Genomic DNA, 18,283 nt, shown 5'->3' with positions numbered 1-18,283 from the left:
AACATCATTATAAAAGTGTACCAAAGAACTAACCTCAAAATTATTTATTATACCTATGTCATTTGGTTTGGCAGTGGGTGTCTAAACAGTTACATCATATGCAAAAATTATTTTTAATTAATTCAATTTGTGAAACTGCTGAAACTTAAAGCATGCCATGCCAAAATCCTAACTACTCAAATCTCATTGAAACAAATAATCATCAAGAAAGTTAATATTGTATAGCAGGCTTGAAGTAAAACTCATCAGCCGCAGCTCTGAGGCAGCATCCTCTGTGTTCTCTACTATAAAGATTGGATGTTATCCTTCCCTAAATTAAGTTTAAAAACTGTTGTAGCCCATATTTGCTGAGCAAAATGTTTCAGTACTCTCTCTGGCTTTAGCTCCTTACTGGTAACTCCCAGCAATGGAACAATTTGTGCCAAGCTTAGCTGAGGTTGGTAAGAGGTTTTTATGATGAGGTGTATAAGCCACAGCCAATGTCAAATTAATTATCACTGGCCAATTCCCAATGGCAACACCTCTACCAATCAGAGTCTACTTGCCAACCAATCAGCACTCTCATCTCATACAGTATAAATTGTTATTTTCCCCTTATATTCTTGCAGAGTGTCCTGATGAGTGCAAGACAAAAAGCTTCGACATGTCTCTTTTTTCAGCAATACTAAAATTAATTTTCTATTATCTGTATCCAGAAAACAGAATTGTCCCTTCTAAGAAGTAGGTAAGCATAAGTAAAGCAGTTTCAATGATCAGGACCCCTTTCAGTTCCTTGGAAGCATTCATCATTTTAATAATCCAGAACACAGAAATATAAAATAATTGATGTCAAGCATTAATTGCAACAATGTATTTTAGAATGACCTCAGTTAAAAAACAATGGTTGTCATCTTTAATGTAAACAAGTAGTCTTGCTAAGACAAGTTCCGTCCAATGTCCAGCTTTCAGAGTTATTCGCTGGTCCTCAGCCTTGCACTAGTGAAGACATGTTTTACAATTAGTCTCTGTAACATTGCCACAGCAACTGTGGTGTTGTCATTACAGACCTTTATTATTTTCACCATACTGGCCATCTGGACTATGATTCATCCATCTGTTTTTAGAATACTGAGCTATTTTCAACACCCAGTAAGAAAGTCTGTAATCTAGCTAACAAGTAAACAAATTATGTATTTGAGACTGATATTTTATAAAAATTGTGATTTCTTATTAGATGTTAAATAGGATTTGGTTTTTAAAATTGTGCAAGTACAATGGTCAGGAATCATGTTGTGTCAGTATGTTGTGAACTGAAGCCAAACACTATCCTGAATTAAACACATGCCCTAGCAGAATAGGCATCAGCCATTCATTGCTACATTGCTATTGGGAGATGTGTGACTAACAGTTCAGAAATGACCAGCACCTGCAAAAAGTATTCATGTAATATGTATATCATCACCAGAAGTTCTTTTTTTGGGTTTGGAATTGCAACATTCTTAAAAGAATATATTTAAAAATGTGTGATCTAATATGTGCAATTAAGTGAATGGATTTCTCTTGGAGTAATGAATTGTACAATGTATCTTATTAAGGGCAATAAAATTAAGGTCTTCCCTGATACCAACATATGTAAGTCCAGTGCAAAGTGTGGCACTGAGCTATGGACAACAAGAATGCCAAATGTTTGATTCCTTGTCTTTGCTGAGTTGGCTTGTCTCTGCTATCGAAGCAACAGGGACACTATAATTGGCTCAGCATTCCAGGCTGGGAAAGAGAAAACAAATCAGAAAGGAATCATGCACTCTTCATTGCCATCGAGTGACCTCTACTGGAAAGTCCTGTGCTGAGGGAAGATAGGGTTAGTCTCTGTTATGATGGTCCAGTGTCTGAATTACTCATTGACATTGACTGTCCAAAATCAAACATGAAGAAGGGTCATTTGGCCAAGTTATTTTGGGGCTGCTGCATAGAACCATATTTCACAAGTTCTCCCTTCAGGAGGATTGAATTAACTCAATGATTATCCTATAATTTTGTGTGTGTATGTGTGTATATTTATTTACTACCCTTAATAAGTTAAACTTAAAGCTGTTTCACCCTCTTTCTACCTCCTCATTATACCTTCCGGAGAGATGGTGTAGATAAATTATAGAGAAAGTTTACATTATTTGGGATACTTAGGCTTCAGTGAACTGCAAATTGCTCATATCATTCACCACTTGTTAATTGACAAACATATTTGTTTTTATATATAATATGGAAAAAGAGTTTAGTGATAGACTTAAGAAGCTTGCTCTACAGAGTCAACTTGCGGCAGAACCTCAACCTACATTGTGATAGGTGACATAGGAAAAGTGTGGCCAAAAATAATAAAAATAAATTTTTAGACTTGCAGTGTCTGGCTTCCATGAGATTTATAATAAGATATAGATGTAAGTACAGGATAATAAATGATATAGGGCATTAATTGAATTCAGGATGCTCTGATGACTTCATAAAGTGCTTGATTCAATTACTGTCTTAAAACTCTGATATATTTAGTTCCCATCCCTATTGAGAAGGTATGGTGAGCTGCCTTCCTGAACCTCCGCCGTCCACATGGTGATGATGTTCTCACAATGTTGTTAGATAGGGAGTCTTGGAATTTGGCCCAATAGTGCTTCATGAACGTTGATATATGTCCGAGTCAGGATGGTCTGTGAGTTTGACATAGCCATTTCCCATGCACCTGTTACTCTTGTTCTTCAAGGTGGCAGAAGTTGTAGGTTTGGAAAGTACTGCCGAAGAGACCTTAGTGAATTGCTGCGGCGTGTCTTGTAGTCAATACATTTTTCAGCTACTGTACATTGGACATAGATGGAGTGGATAATGTAGGAGCGTTATATTAACCATCAATGAAGGCTGAGCTACAATAAATGTATTGTGATAGATGCTGGTGGAACTAACATGACGTTTTTCCCTTGTACTTTTCTGACTTCCTCCTTTGGGAAAATAATCTTCAATGCAATCAGATTTTAACATTCATCTTTACACAGTTCAAAGACAGGTTCCACCCATTTTGAGAAGCCTTCATTTCACAAACTGCTTTCCAAAATGTGTGAGTCTGATATTAAATTGTCACTCATACTTTGATATTTCTCTGTACAAAATTCTGTGATTTGCATTAACTCCCACAATGATTCCAGAGTGACAATTGTGCCAGTAACATAAGTTCTTGACTCCGTCAGAGTTCCTGATTCAGGTAATTTGCATAATGGTGGCAGGTACCTGCACCATTTTCAGCATGTTCTAGTTGCCCACCAGAAAATTCAGCCATCATGTTCGGCCTCTTTATAAAATGGTGGAGTTCATAGGGTCCAGAACTTCATAATTAGTTACAAACTAAGTAAGAACCAGCAAAAATTCCAGCTAAGGTGCCATCTAATCAGTCCTGCCTCAATTTAATACATTAAGCTGCAACCACAACAATGTGGTGGACTCTTAACTGCTCTCAAGGGCAATTAGGATGGCCAACAATGCCCATATCCCATGAAAGAATTTTTTAAAAAGGGACAGATGCAATTACTGCCTATTTCCATCTCCAGAGAAAATCACTGAGGCCGTTTCTTTGAGCTAGATAACTAGCATTACCAATCCACTGTCCTCACCTCGCCCTCGGATGCCAACAGTTGACCCCAAGCACTGAGAAAATTTGGTTTCTTTATCCTTGTGTTCTGTTTCGTGAGCTTTTTCTCTCTTGACAACTATTTCTCCTGCTCCTTATTAAACAGGACTTTTGTAATGCTGGTGGTACGCATTAAAACAATATGACTGCTCAAAGAATAGGAAAAAAGTTGCTTGAACATTTAGTTTAGTTTCAGGCAGTGCCTGTTTCTTGATAAGTATCTTTGTAAACAAAAGTTGAATAATTTCATTGGTTTGCTTTTGTCTGTGTTTCTTGTTCTTGATTAACAACAGAAGCTTTGATATCTGTCTGAGGAGAATTGGATATTTGACTAAATCAACATGGCTAACCAAACAGATGGCAATTATTTACACCTATCAGAATAATACATGTAAAATGTGATGGATTGTGGTGTGACACCCTACAGCATAGTTTAATTTTTATTTTGCATTTTTATAATTTGCTGTGCTTAAGTTATGCGAAACTGATCATGACTAGCATCCAAGATAAAGGCAAAATACCGCGGATGCTGGAAATCTGAAACAAAAACAAAAAGTGCTGGAAAATCTCAGCAGGTCTGACAGCATCTGAGGAGAGAAAGACAGAGTTAATGTTTCGAGTCCGTGTGACTCTTCTTCAGAATGATGACTACCACCCACCTTACTGTGGAATAAAGCAGCCTACTGATTCATATTGTCTCACCAAATATTGACTCAGTCTGCCTTCTGGGAGATTGAACTATCTGTTTAAAAGATATAAATATCTACAGACCACAAGGCATATGGGGATGCTATTGCTGTTTTTGTGAAGATTGTGTTGTAAAACAAAAATGTCATGCTCAATATAATAACATCAAAGTTCATTACCATGTCCTTGAGAGGAATAGTAAGCAAGTCAAACTAATACCCCAATTCAAGTCACTAATCTACACCATGGCCTGGAAATTTGGCTGTACATTGTCCATTTTTCAGGTGCTAAATGGTCTTCCTAAGCCTTATGTATCGCTGACAAAAACTGAACGATCATTATGAGCCATAAGTGTGTCACCTGCCATATTAGTATAGGCAAATAATTCGGCAACCAGGGTCCACGCCTGAAACAGGTGTTTGACCCTTGACATATGCAAATAAGGAGCTTATTTGGAACCCTGTCAACAATGTTGGTTTTCCCGGAGACAGTTGACAAGAAAAGCAGGCTTACACATCTACCAGATGATCCGGTTATGCCACAACCAGCAAGGTAAATTAATAAAATATACTTACCTGAATTTGGAGCTGAGAGGAGCAGGTCCTTTCATGAAAAAATACCTCGTCACATCTGAAGGACAATGACATGTGAAAGTTTGATTTATGTTTTGCAAAATCTAGTTATTTCTTTTTGAAAAATGAAAATTTGCCTGTCATTAAAGAAGAGAAGGATGTAGTGCATTCATCACTAGACATAGCAACAAGGGCCACACTGTGTTTAAATAACTTGTAACAGCCACAAGTTTGTAAAGATAACCAATATATAAAAGACAAATGCTTGCCATGGTTGTTGCCATTCTCCTCCAGGCTCCCTAGTTCTTGCTGTCACTGCTCTCTTTCCTTTTTACCCATTGTAATGCCACCCCCTCTCCTTTGTTACTGCCACCCCACATTGGCTCAGCACTCAGCCTTAATCTCAAAAACATTTATTCAAAGCATGAAAAGTGTTTGTAGTAATGCACAGCAAGGTAAAGAGGTAGACACACTGCTTTTATTCACAGTACAATAAGACGGGAAAGTTAATGTCAACGGTGCCAATAGTTGCGAGTTTGGCAAGATTTCTTAAGTCACAATTCACATGGGAAACTTAAAAATGTAGAAGGCTATGTTGAAGTTTTATGTCTGAATCATGAATATTAAGAAAAGTTCTCAAATTGTGAGTGCTGCAACGTGATAATTTACTGGATGGATGAACTATAGTATAAGCTATGGCTCACTTGGTAGCGCCCTTGCCTTTGTGTTGCAAGGTTCCGGCTTCAAGTCCCAGTCCAGGACTTGAGTACAAAAATCTATGCTGCCACTCCAGTACAGTACCAAGGAGTGATGTGCTGCCAGGGATGCCATCTTTCAGATGCAACGTTAAACCAAGGCCTGTCTACCTGCTTGGGTGGATGTAAAGGATCCCATGGCACTGTTTCAAAGAAGAGTAGGGGGGCTATTCCCAGTGTCCTGACCTGCAAACAACATCAGAAAAGCAGATGCCTAGTCATTATGACATTGCACTTTGTGGGAGTTTACTGTGTGCAAATTGTATGCTTCCTAGATTACAATAGTGACCACATTTCTAATGTATTAAATTGGCTATAAAGTGTGTCCTGTGGTTGTGAAAAGTCCTATACAAACGCAAGACTTTTTTTTTGCAAAATGACTTTTCTCGTTGTTGATTGATTTTACAACTGCCTATCTCTACTTCATGGTGTAATTCTTACAAATTTGAAGAATCTACCACTAACCATGGATATGTTCAAGAGAGAAAGAAATTGTACATATGTATGTTCAATGAAATTTGAAGTTGCTGTAATTTTTAAACTTGACAAACATTTTTAGGCAAAGACAAATGGTTCCTATCAAAGGAAAATATCCCTTTTTGTGATAAATATAAATGATCATGGAATTGGTTGCAGTGTTATGATTAAATTGATTTCTTCATGAATACACGTACACAATGTAGTGCATTCACCTTTAGACAGCAGAGTGAATTGTTTTCGTTCACCCTGTACATAATTAAATCAAACGCCATTTTTAAGCCTTTGTTCACTTATTTAATTGTAATATCGTAATCCTTGTTTCAAAGTCTACACTCCTCTCCATCTCCGTAACATCCTTTTGCAGCCCTCTAAGATCTCTGCACTCTTCCGATTCTGGCCTCTTCCCCAATTTTAATTGCTTCATCACTGGTGCTTTCAGCCGCCTTGACCTTAAACTCTGGAATTTCCTCACTAAACTTCTCCACCTCTCTCTCTTGCTTTAAGATGCACCATGAAATCTACCTCTTTGACCGAGCTTTTGGACATGTATACTGATATCTTTGTGTGTGTCTTTGTGTCAAAAATGCTTTATTATTGTTAAGCACCTTGAGATGTTTTACTCTGTTAAATATGCTAATGCGCTAAGTGAAGAAAGTTATGTTATGCCAGAACAATGCTTTTAGTTATCTAGAATAGTGGAAGGTGTGAGCTGTTGGCTTATTGTGTAGAGATAAAAGATTTGCCCCCATCACTTATAACAATTAGGCCAAATATAATTAACAGTGTGAATTTATTTTTGATTTCACCAACTCCCTCACTTCCGTTGAACAACTCCTCGTGGCAAACCTATTTGGCAAACCACCGGCGATGCTTCGTCCCTTACTGAGTAGGTTATGTCCTGATTCTGCCGGCTTTCCACCTTCACCCCATCTTACCCCCCCGCCTCACCTGGGAGAGGTGAAATTGGGGCAGAATGAGCGGAGAAGGAGAGAAAAAGGAAGTGGAAACAGGAGAATTTCTTTGAAACCTGGTGCCCAGTTTTGGTTTATGCCATCACACCAAAAATGCTCACAAAGGTGAAGCGCTGGTGAAAGACGTAGGCCAGAATTTTACCCTGGTTGTGCAGGCACGCACCTGACCCGACAGCGCGCGAAAATGTGTCAGAAGACATTGGGTGTGCATCCCGACATCATCACGCACTCGCGCGATATTTCGCTCTGCGAGCGCGTGTGGCAGTCAGAAGTGCATCCGCCGACGATTAAGCGGGCAATTAAACCCATTAAGGAAGCAGTTGAATTTGATTTTACATGGCCCATTACGTGCCTTTTACGTTGGCAGATGGGCCAATCGGCCTTAACATTGTCGCTGAAACCTTGATCCAGGGCTGGATGAAATATCTGGGGTGAAATATAATAAAAAAAGATATCTAGGGACTGATGATTTTTGAGTTCTGTTGTCAGGTGCTTGAATGTGCTGCATAGACACAGTTTGGTGTATTTCTTTTTGCCATTTAATCTGTCCAGGTCTGCTGCTCCCTGATGCTGCTCCACAGCAGCTGTCCATCTTTAGGGAGCTCACTAGAAGCGCCCACCTGCACCCTCACTTTTGTCGGTGCCTGCCCTCTTCTCCCCCACTCCCTCATAGTGCTATAGAAGTGCAACCAAAAAAAGACATTGACAGTGTTTCAGTGAATAGCAGTAGCATCTCCAGAAGCAATCTTCTGGGCTGCCCATGAGCTGCTATGTAAGAATCATTTCTTTCCAATTGACCTGTTTTACGTACACTGAACCACATATGTTGTATACTATGTCAATGATGTACAATTGCACAACTGCAATTATTCTAACTGAGGTCTGCATTATACTAAAAGTGATTTCACAGAAAATATTCTTTGAAGACACCGATTGATGAAGAACAACATGTGTGTTAACTTGATAGAGGGAAGTAAATAGGGGAAAGAGTTTCAGTATTCTTAAAAGCCATCATTATGTTTCAAAAACTGCTCTATTTCACGTTAGACCAGTAAAAGATGTGATTTATGTATAAAAAGGCATTGTGGCCAACAGTGCCGGGAATGCAAAAAGAAGGTATGTGTGATGGTAGGCAATATTCCACTCTACCAGTATTTAACGCACGTTTATTGTACAGTTTTAACTGTATAATCTGTTCAGCAATAATGTTTAAAAATTATTGCATGCTGGCTGATGTAGCGGTATGATTTTCAGCATCAGCATGGCAAAGAGACAATTTGCAGCAATGCAGTTTTTGCAGGCTTCATTTAGATTTCCACACCACACACCTTTCCACCTGTGAGTGGGCAGGCAGACGACCCGTTCTCAGGTTTGTTTTCCTTTGCTTTCTCGTCATCAGGAAGTTGTACAGGAAAGAACAAAGTTTCCGTTCTGTCTTTCTCTACTGTGAACTTTCCATATTGTGAGCTAAAAATCCACATTCTATCACTCCACAGTGTGCACTACAACAGCATGTATGATCCTTTGTCTAAGATCATTGTATATGAATTAGAATTTATAAAACTATATTAACAATATAAATTGTTTTCTTATCTTGTTTGCTTTTGTTTAAATTAAATATGACTTTATTTACTTAATGTATTAATTTCTCTTTCCTTAGAGCTGAATATCCCTGATGATTTTATTCCAAATGTTTACCTCCAGCTTGATCAGCACCTACAGGTAAAACATATTGAGTTGTGTTTAATTTTAGGAGCAAGAAAAAACTATTGTCACCTCAACAAATGACACTTTATAGGCCAGTTTCTGTTGAAAGTGCACAACATTAACATCTTATATTACCAAAACACAGTGGTTTTGTACAGGATTACATGCATAAGTGGTTAAGATTCAGAATAATTCTAAAATTTTTAAGATTTCTTAATGTGATTGCACCCTCTCTGCTGTTAAGGTGAATGTTCTAAGATTTTGACTCCATGACTATAAAGGAATGATGACATATTTCCTAGTTAGGATGATATGTAACTTGGAGGGGAACTTGCAGATGTTGGTGTTCCCATGCATCTGCTATCCTTGCTCTTCTACGTGGTAAATGTCAGGGAGTTTGGAAGGTGCTGTCAAAGGAGGCTTGGCAAGTTGCTGCAGTGCATCTTGTATATGGTACACAATGCTGTCACTGTGCGCTGGTGGTGGAAGGAATGAAAGTTTAAGATGCGGGATGTGGTGCCAATCAAGCGGTTGCTTTATCCTGGATGGTGTCGAGCTTCTTGAGTGAATCATTTTGTTTTATTCATTCCTGGGATGTGGGCGTCGCTGGCTGCGCCAGCATTTATTGTCTATTTCTAATTGCCCCTGAGATGGTGGTGGTGAACTGCCTTCTTGAACTGCTGCAGTCCATGTGGTGTAGGTACACCCACAGTTCTGTTAGGGAGGGAGTTCCAGGATTTTGACTATGCGACAGTGAAGGAATAGCGATATATTTCCAAGTCAGAACGGTGACTGGTTTGGAGGGGAATTTCCAGGTGGTGGTGTTCCTGTGTGCCTGCTGCCCTTGTCCTCCGATATAGTAGTGGTCGTGGGTTTGGAAGGCGCTGTCTAAGCAGCCTTGGTGAATTCCTGCAGTGCATTTTGTAAATGGTACACACTGATGCTACCGTGTGTCGGTGGTGGAGGGACTGAATGTTTGTGGATGTGGTGCCAATCAAGCAGGCTGCTTTGTCCTGGACGGTGTCCAACTTCTTGAGTGTTGTTGGAGCTGCACTCATCCAGGCAAGTGGAGAGCATTCCATCACACTCCTGGCTTGTGCCTTGTAGATGGTGGACAGGCTTTGGGGAGTCAGGAGGTGAGTTATTGTCCTCAGGAATCCTAGCCTCTGACCTGCTCTTGTAGCCACAGTATTTATATACTGTCCAGTTCAGTTTCTGGTCAATGGTAACTCCCAGGATGTTGATAATGTGGGAATTCAGCGATGGTAATGCCATTGAATGTCAGGGGCGATGGTTAGATTTTCTCTTGTTGGAGATGGTTGTTGCCTGACACTTGTGTGGCACAAATGTTACTTGCCACTTGTCAGCTCAAGCTTGGATATTGTCCAGATTTTGCTGCATTTGGACATGGACTGCTTCAGTACCTGAGGAGTTGCAATGGTGCTGAACATTGTGCAATCATCAGCAAACATCCCCACTTCTGACCTTATGATGGACGGAAGGTCATTGGTCTGAGTACACTGACTTGAGGAACTCTTGCACTCAGCATGTTGCAGCCTAGTCTTTTGCACTGATGTGCTGGACTTAGCCATCCATAGAATGGGGATGCTCATGGATCTTTCTCTTTCTATTCATTGACCACCACCATTTACAAGGCGAAATGGCAGGACTGATCTGATTCTTTGGTTGTGGTATCAGACACATGGGAACACCACCACCTGGAAGTTCCCCTCCAAGTCACTCACCATCCTGACTTGGAATTATATTGACGTTCCTTCACTGTCGCTGGGTCAAAATCCTGGAACTCCCTTCCTAACTGTGGGTGTACCTATACCACATGGACTGCAGCGGTTCAAGAAGGCAGCTCACCACCACCTTCTCAAGGGCAACTACTGATGGACAATAAATGCTGGTCCAGCCAGCGAAGCCCTCATCCCTTGAATGAATTTTTAAAAAAACTTAGCTCTGTCTATGGCATGGTAGCATGCATGTATACTGTGGCTTCAGCAGCTTGGCACCTCATGTTTAAAGATGCCTGTTGATGTTCCTGGCATGCTGTTCTATGCTCCTGATTGAACCAGGTTTGGTCCCCTTGCTTACTGGTAATGGTCGAGTGAGGCATATGCCGGGCAATGGTGGAATACAATTCTGATGTTCCCGATGGCCAAAGTGCCTCATGGATGTCCAATTTTGAGCTGCTAGATCTGTTCTAAGCCTATCCCATCGTGCCTTGCAATAATATGGAAGGTATCCTTGGTGTGAAGATGGGACTTTTTTTCCACAAGGACTGTGCGGTGGTTACTCCTACAAAGCTGTCATGGACAGATGCATTGGCAACAGGTATGTTAATGAGGATGAGGTCAAGGAGGTTTCTCTCTCATGTTGGTTCTCTCAATATCTGTCACAGACTCAGTTTGATAGATATGTCCTTCAGAACTCAGCCAGCTTAGTCAGTAGTGGTGCTATTGAGCCACTTTTGGTGATGGACATTGAAGTCCTCCACACAGAGTACATTCTATGCCCTTGCTACCTTGAGTGTTTCTTGCAAGTGGTGTTCAACATAAAGGAGCACTGATTCATTAGCTGAGAGGGCAGTAGGTGGTAATCAGCAGGATGATCCCCCTCCCACCAGTGCTTTTTAAAGGGATCAACAACTACTTTCAGGTTAGCTGCTGATTTGGCTGTTACTGTGATTTTACAAGTGTTTGATGCTTTCTGCAAATTTGCTGATGTCTACAGAGAGTGCTGTTGCAGATGCTGAAGAATTTTGTCCTGACCCCCAGACATGGATGCAGTAGTAGGTGTTCCCCTTGGATTAATGGAGCATGACTTGGAGAATGAGCAAAGGGCATGCAGAGCAGGACAAGCTACTAGAAAGGGAGGAGTAGGAGGGGGAGAACTGTTCTCAGCAGGAGGCCATATATCCCCAGAGTGTTCAGGGAGCAATTCTCCTATCTGGACCTCAGTGAAGAATATTGTGTCAGATATCTGTGCTGCTGTGATGCCCTTACTGAAATCTGCCAGCTGCTGCAGCTATAACTGCAACCTCAGGACAAGGAAAGGACTTCATTGCCCAATGGCTGTGGAGGTGACCGTGGCAATGATTTTTTTATGAATTGATATCCTTGCAGGCTGGAGAAGGAGATATTTACAACATCTCAAAGTTTACCGTCCACTTTTGTGTAAGGGAACTCACTGACTAGTCAAAGGGAGCTGCTACATTTCATTCCCTCTTGCCAGAAACAAGCAGCTTAACAAGGTTGGCAGACTTCCCCATGGTTCAGGTTGCCATTAACTGCAGGCATAACACATTGTGCGTGGCGCATATCAACTCTGAAATGCGCCACAATCAAAAATTGAATGGGATTACATTTCCTTAGTGTTCAGCGTTCGGTGACTGTAAATTTTTTTTTATATTTGTTTATGGGATGTGGGCGTCACTGGCTAGGCCAGCATTTATTACCCATCCCTAATTTCCCCCTAGTTCATAGGGCATTTAAGAGTCAACCACATTGCTGTGGGCCTGGAGTCACATGTAGTCAAGACCAGGTAAGGGCAGCAGATTTTCTTCCCTAAAGGACATCAGATCAATCATGCAGGTCAATGCCTGGTGTCCGGACAGCAGTCTTGAATTCTGTGGCAATCTGCTGTGTCATCTGCGTTTGAACCACCACAACAAACCAAAGGGTAGCTTGATGGCTACAGGGTGTGAAGAGCCATCCGCTGGTTACATGGCCAATGACTCTGATGAGCAACCTATGCACATGTATGCATACACTGAAAGCCATGCTGTCACACAAAATTTGTTATAGCAGACCTGGAAGGCTGAAACAATGCTTCCACTGCCTGGACTGCTCTAGAGGAGTCCTGCATCACTTGGCTGAGCAGGCAGCAAGATTCGTTGCGGTTTGCTGTATGTTGCACAACCTCACAATCTTCAGGACACAATTCTTGTAACTAGCTATAGGGCAAGCAGCTGAGGAGCAGGAAGAAGTGAGGAGGCAAACTAGGCAGCCCCTTTCTCACTGGGCTGTCTGTGAAAACATCATCTGACTGTGACACCAATTCCCTATTCACCAAGTCCTACACCTTACCTTCCCTCTGTCTCTGAACCATCACAGCAAGTGCGGATGCCACCTACCGGGAGGGTGAGGTCACACAGAGGTTCAGCTACAGAGGACTCAGGTGAGCACTTTGATGAGAATTTTAATGCCATGCTCTAGAAGAAGGCTAGTGGGTCCACAATTAAATACTTGGTACATTGGCAGGCCTTCCAGAAACTTGCAGTCAACGTTAAGGAGCACAGAGAAGTCTGGTATCAGTCTTGTTTATTGCTTTGTGGAGAGCTTGGAGCTCATTCTTCCCTGCTTAGTCACAATGCAGAAATAATAGCAAACGTAAAATAGACATTCAAAAGCAGATTTATAATCAAATCATGTAATATTACATACCAATGTCAATTAATCACCCTTATGCATTCCCTTAGTGCCTGTCTTCCGTGTGCCTTTGCCTGTTCTAGTGCTTCTACACAGTGCTATCCCCGTTGCTGCAGCATGACTTTTGGAAGGCTGTTGAGTTTCAGTGGGGCAGATTGCAGATGGTCCTGCTTTGGGCTTAAGAAGATGAGGCTTTGGACATCAACATTTTGACATGCGTGGCATCAGGTGGGACTGGCTGGCTGTCAGCCAACAGCAAGAATACTGGCAGAGCAGCAGTGGTGGGTGGAAGAATGCTGCCATTCTGAGAGAGGTCAACAGGTTCATAAGAGCATAAGAATTAGGAGCAGGAGTTGGCCACTTGGCCCCTCGAGTCTACTCTGTTATTCAATTACATCATGGCTGACCTGATTGTAACCTCAACCCCATATTCCCACCTACCCCCAATAAACTTTCACCTCTTTGTTTATCAAGAATCTATCTACCTCTGCCTTAAAAATATTCAAAGACTCTGCTTCCATCATCTTTTGAGGAAGAGAGTTCCAAAGGCTCACGACCCTCTGAGAGAAAAAAATTTCTCCTCACATCTGTCTTAAGTGGGTGACCCCTTATTTTTAAACCTTGATCCCTAGTTCTCGATTCTTCCACAAGAGAACTAGGAACCACTGCCACTCCCCTAGGGCAGTGCCTCAGTAATCTGTTGGAGAACAGATTCTGGATTGTTGTGAGAAACTGTAAGCCTCTTTGAATATTGGTAACTGCAGACATAATGGCAGAAGTTTGAGTGCATGACAGAAGTCTTGTGTTTCCACTACAGCGCCCAGTTATTGGGTGAATTTTACTTGTGCTACAACGGAAGCTGAGACATCAGCCACTAGACGCTGTATCATGGTTAGGTCCACAAGTGTGTCAATGGCACCATTTCCATGCAGGGAAGGATGAGCTCCAAGCTCTCCACAAAGCCGTAAGCAAGACTGATACCAGACTTCTCCGTGCTCCTTGACATTGACTGCAAGTTTCTGGAAGGCCTGCCAATGCACCAAGTATTTAATTGTGGATACCCACTTGCCTTCTTCTAGAGCATGGCATTAAAATCCTCATCAAAGTGCTTACCTGAGTCCTTTGTAGCTGAACCTCTTTGTGACCTCACCCTCCCGGTAGCTGGCATCTGCACTGCCTTTCCCCCTGCCTTGACTACAGTGAACTTATGCCCAATGTCTCACCACGTGATATCCTGGCTCGAAACTATCCTCTAAATTATGCACAATGTCAGTATCTGAGCTGGTGGCTGTAAGTGTTAAATCAAGTGATGTTGTTTCTTCATCACCACCGTCTGGTTGCTTTTCCGCCACTACCTGATCAGGTGACAGTTCTTTGGTATCTGAAAGAAGAAAGGCCCAATGTTAAGATTGTGGTGAGGTAGGGAAAGTAAGAGATGCATGCTTACATTATGTGCAGCTTGTCAAAAAGAGAGTGTGAGATGAAGGAGAAGTGGGATGTGAGAAAGAAAATTAGGTATGAGTATACCGTCATTTTCAATGGTTTTACTGTGCCACAGGCCATGACCTCAGTCATAACTGCTCCAGTGATGGTGGGCACCATCTACTCCATGGGAATTAGGACATGCAGCCATACTTGTCCCCTGCCAGTTAGCCCCTCCACATCCACTTGTGCACCACCTTGTCTTGCAAGAGAGACGTCAGTGTGTCAGTGACTGTGATGCAGTCTGTTTGGTTGAATAGCCGGCAGTGTGTACAAGCTGTGAGATATGGTTGTGAGGCTTACAGCAGTGCTAAGTGTATGAGGGCGAGTTGAAGCAATGGTTGTTACATATGAGTCATGACCGAAACAGATTGTTGATAGGTGTGTGAGGCTGTAGTGGTGCAGTTGATTTGGATCTGGTATCTGAATATGTATTCATTGACTTTGACTGCTCGTGTGATGTTTATGGCACTGCAACCAGATTCTCAAGGCTGATTCCAAGAATTGACCACCAAAGCTGTTTGGTCCCACCGCCTTCTGGGAGTTTGTTTGGAGACTCTCCTGGTCCCCTGTGAATAGAACACATCTCTTGCTGCACCTCCTCGACTAAGGCCTCCAATGCAGCATGTTGTGAATCTCTTCATTTTTTTCCAGGTCAGAATCAGATATAAAATTACTTCCATTAGCTTTTCCAGCCTGAACGCACCTCCCCTTTATGTAGTGCAGGCTAATTTTAACTCACGCTAGCCTCTCTCAGTTTTGCGCTCCCTGCTCAGGTGTACAGCCCCTCAACAGCATGGTTAGCACTGGCTGCATTAACTCATGTTAATTAGCAGGCAGTATGAAATTAGCAATGGAGAAATGAACAGAGGAAGGACTGAGAAGGAGGGTGAGTTGGAATGGGTGAACTCAATGTCAAATCAGATACAAAGAAAGACAAATAAAAAGAGTGAAAGAAAACTTGGATCAAGAAAGAGAAGAAAGAGACAGAAAGAAACAGTAAGAAAAAATTTAAATTTAAAATTTGACATTTTTTAAAAGTCCCCAACAATTCACAGTCGAAAGGAATGAGACTCCACACCTTTAATTGTTTACTTCCTGGGCCACTCAAAATGATCACATCATTAAAAGAGTACTTAAACTGTTAATTACTAGACTTAACTTTCTGTGGTGAGTCTAATTGGCTATTAATGTGCCAGTGCCCTCATCAAAATGATGAGGAGTTTAAAGGTAAGATGCCATTTTCGTGAAGCTAATGATGGAGCAGTGCAAATCAGTGAACAACATGTAGCGAACCTTTCCACGAGCCATTGACCAATTTGCACATTAACAATGGTGTGCTTTGTTCACAGGCCATTTTTAAGCAAATTCTGGGCCATTATGACTAAAGAAGATAGGTAGGCACCTTGATTTGAAGTACAGAACTTCAGCACTCTATTCAAATAAAAATTAGAGTGAAAAAATTTTGAATGATTGTATAATATTATGAACTACTAGTGTAAGAATTTCTGAAGCCAATAAGCTGCTGTTAATATAACATCGAAAGCTGAAGACTCATTGGACAAGGGACAGAGTTTTGTCATTTTCCTGAATCAATGGCAAAAGATGTAGACAGCAACATACAATTCACAAATTCCTAGATCACAAAGGCTTTTTCAGGCTGTTTCAGCATAACATTCTCTCGACATTTCTTCGTGGACGAAGATTTTTTTGGGAGGTTGTATTTTTCTTCTCATCGGTTGCAGGCTTGTAGGTAGCTAGTCAGACCTATCCATGACCTACAGATTCTCCCACAGAGTGTGCAAGTGAAGATGTAATCCTCGGCCCAACCATCTTCAGCTGCTTCATCAATGACCTTCCTTCCATCATAAGGTCAGAAGTGGGGATGTTCACTGATGATTGTACAATGTTCAGTACCATTCACGATTCCTCAGATACTGAAGCAGTCCATGTCCAAATGCAGCAAGACCTGGACAAAATCCAGGCTTGGCCTGACAAGTGGCAAGTAACATTCGTGCCACACAAGTGTCAAGCAATGACCATCTCCAACAAGAGAGAATCTAACCATCACCCCTTGACATTCAATGTCATTACCATCACTGAATCCCCCACTTTCAATATCCTGGGGGTTATCATTGACCAGAAACTGAACTGAACTAGCCATAATAAATACTGTGGCTACAAGAGCAGATCAGAGGCTAGGAATCCTGAGGCGAGTAACTCACCTCCTGATTCCCAAAGCCTGTCCACCATCTACATGGGACAAGTCAGGAATATGATGGAATATTTGCCTAGATGAGTGCAGCTCCAACAACACTTAAGAAGCTTGACACCATCCAGGACAAAGCAGCCTGCTTGATTGGCAACCGATCCACAAACATTCACTCCCTCCACCACTGACACACAGTAGCAGCAGTGTGTACCATCTACAAGATGCACTCACCAAGGCTCTTTAGATAGCACCTTCCAGCCCCATGACCACTACCATCTAGAAGGACAAGGGCAGCAGACACATGGGAACACCACCCAGAAATTCCCGTCCAAGCCACTCACCATCCTGACTTGGAAATATATCGCCGTTCCTTCACTGTCGCTGTTGTCAAAATCTTGGAACTCCTTTCCTAACAGCACTGTGGGTGTACCTACACCACATGGACTGCAGCAGTTCAAGAAGGCAGCTCACCACCACCTTCTCAAAGGCAATTGGGGATGGACAATAAATGCTGGCCTAGCCAGCGATACCCACATCCCATGAATGAATTAAAAAAAGTTGTTGCTGGGGGCAATTGGATTTATCCTTTTCCTCCAATGAGCCATGCTGGCTCTTTGCTCAGTCTCAAAGGTGCCTGTAGCAATCCCGATGTGGCATCATCCAGGCCTGTGCTTCCCACTGGTGATGGTCGATTTGGCACACAGAGTGACTTCTTCAAGAAGTCCTTGAAACATTTGCGTGGGGCTCCTCTGTTTTGTTTACCAGTGATCAGCTCTCCGTACAACACAACTGTCGCTCATCTGGGCAACATGACCCGCCCAACGTAGTTGGCTTTGCAGGAGAATGGCCTCGATGCTGGTGATGTTGGCTGTTTTCAGGACTTCGATGTTTGTGATGCAGCCCTGCTGGCAGATCTTAAAAATGCTGCAGAGGCATTGCTGATGGAAGCGCTCTTGAAGGCCTACAGGATGGCAGTGCAGGACTCATAACTCGGCACCGTACAGAAGAGTGGTGAGGACTACGGCTTTGTACACTTTGAGTTTGGTCTGTGCTCTGAGGCTGTTATTGCTCCACACTCATTTGTAGTGTCCGCCAAATGCACTGTTTGCTTTTGAAAGCCTATTGTCCACTTCCTTATCTATGGTGGCATCAGGCGAGATGACGCTTCCAAATAGGTAAATTTCTTCACGGCATTCAGCTCAGTTCCCGTGATGACAATGTTTAGTGGTCTATATTCTTCTTGGGGTGCAGGCTGATGCAGGACTTCAGGTTCCTTTAAACTGATTTTTAATCTGAAGAATGAGAAAAACATTTTATACATTGCAGGCCTGACTA

General features: G+C 42.0%; 1 protein-coding gene across 2 annotated transcripts in view; it reads left to right on the top strand.

Moving 5' to 3' along the window:
• map3k7cl (map3k7 C-terminal like) overlaps nucleotides 1–18,283 on the top strand; it is a 101,974-nt gene that overhangs the window by 29,267 nt on the left and 54,424 nt on the right. For both annotated transcript variants that reach the window (XM_078559888.1, XM_078559889.1), the window contains one exon: nucleotides 8,772–8,833. In XM_078559888.1, the coding sequence (XP_078416014.1) occupies nucleotides 8,772–8,833 (62 nt within the window). The remainder of the gene's footprint in view (nucleotides 1–8,771; nucleotides 8,834–18,283) is intronic.

Source organism: Cetorhinus maximus, chromosome 16 (assembly GCF_964194155.1).
Source record: "Cetorhinus maximus chromosome 16, sCetMax3.hap1.1, whole genome shotgun sequence".
NCBI lineage: Eukaryota > Metazoa > Chordata > Chondrichthyes > Lamniformes > Cetorhinidae > Cetorhinus > Cetorhinus maximus.
The sequence above is the reverse complement of the archived record's forward strand: the minus strand, read 5'-3'. Positions and strand labels throughout refer to the sequence as shown.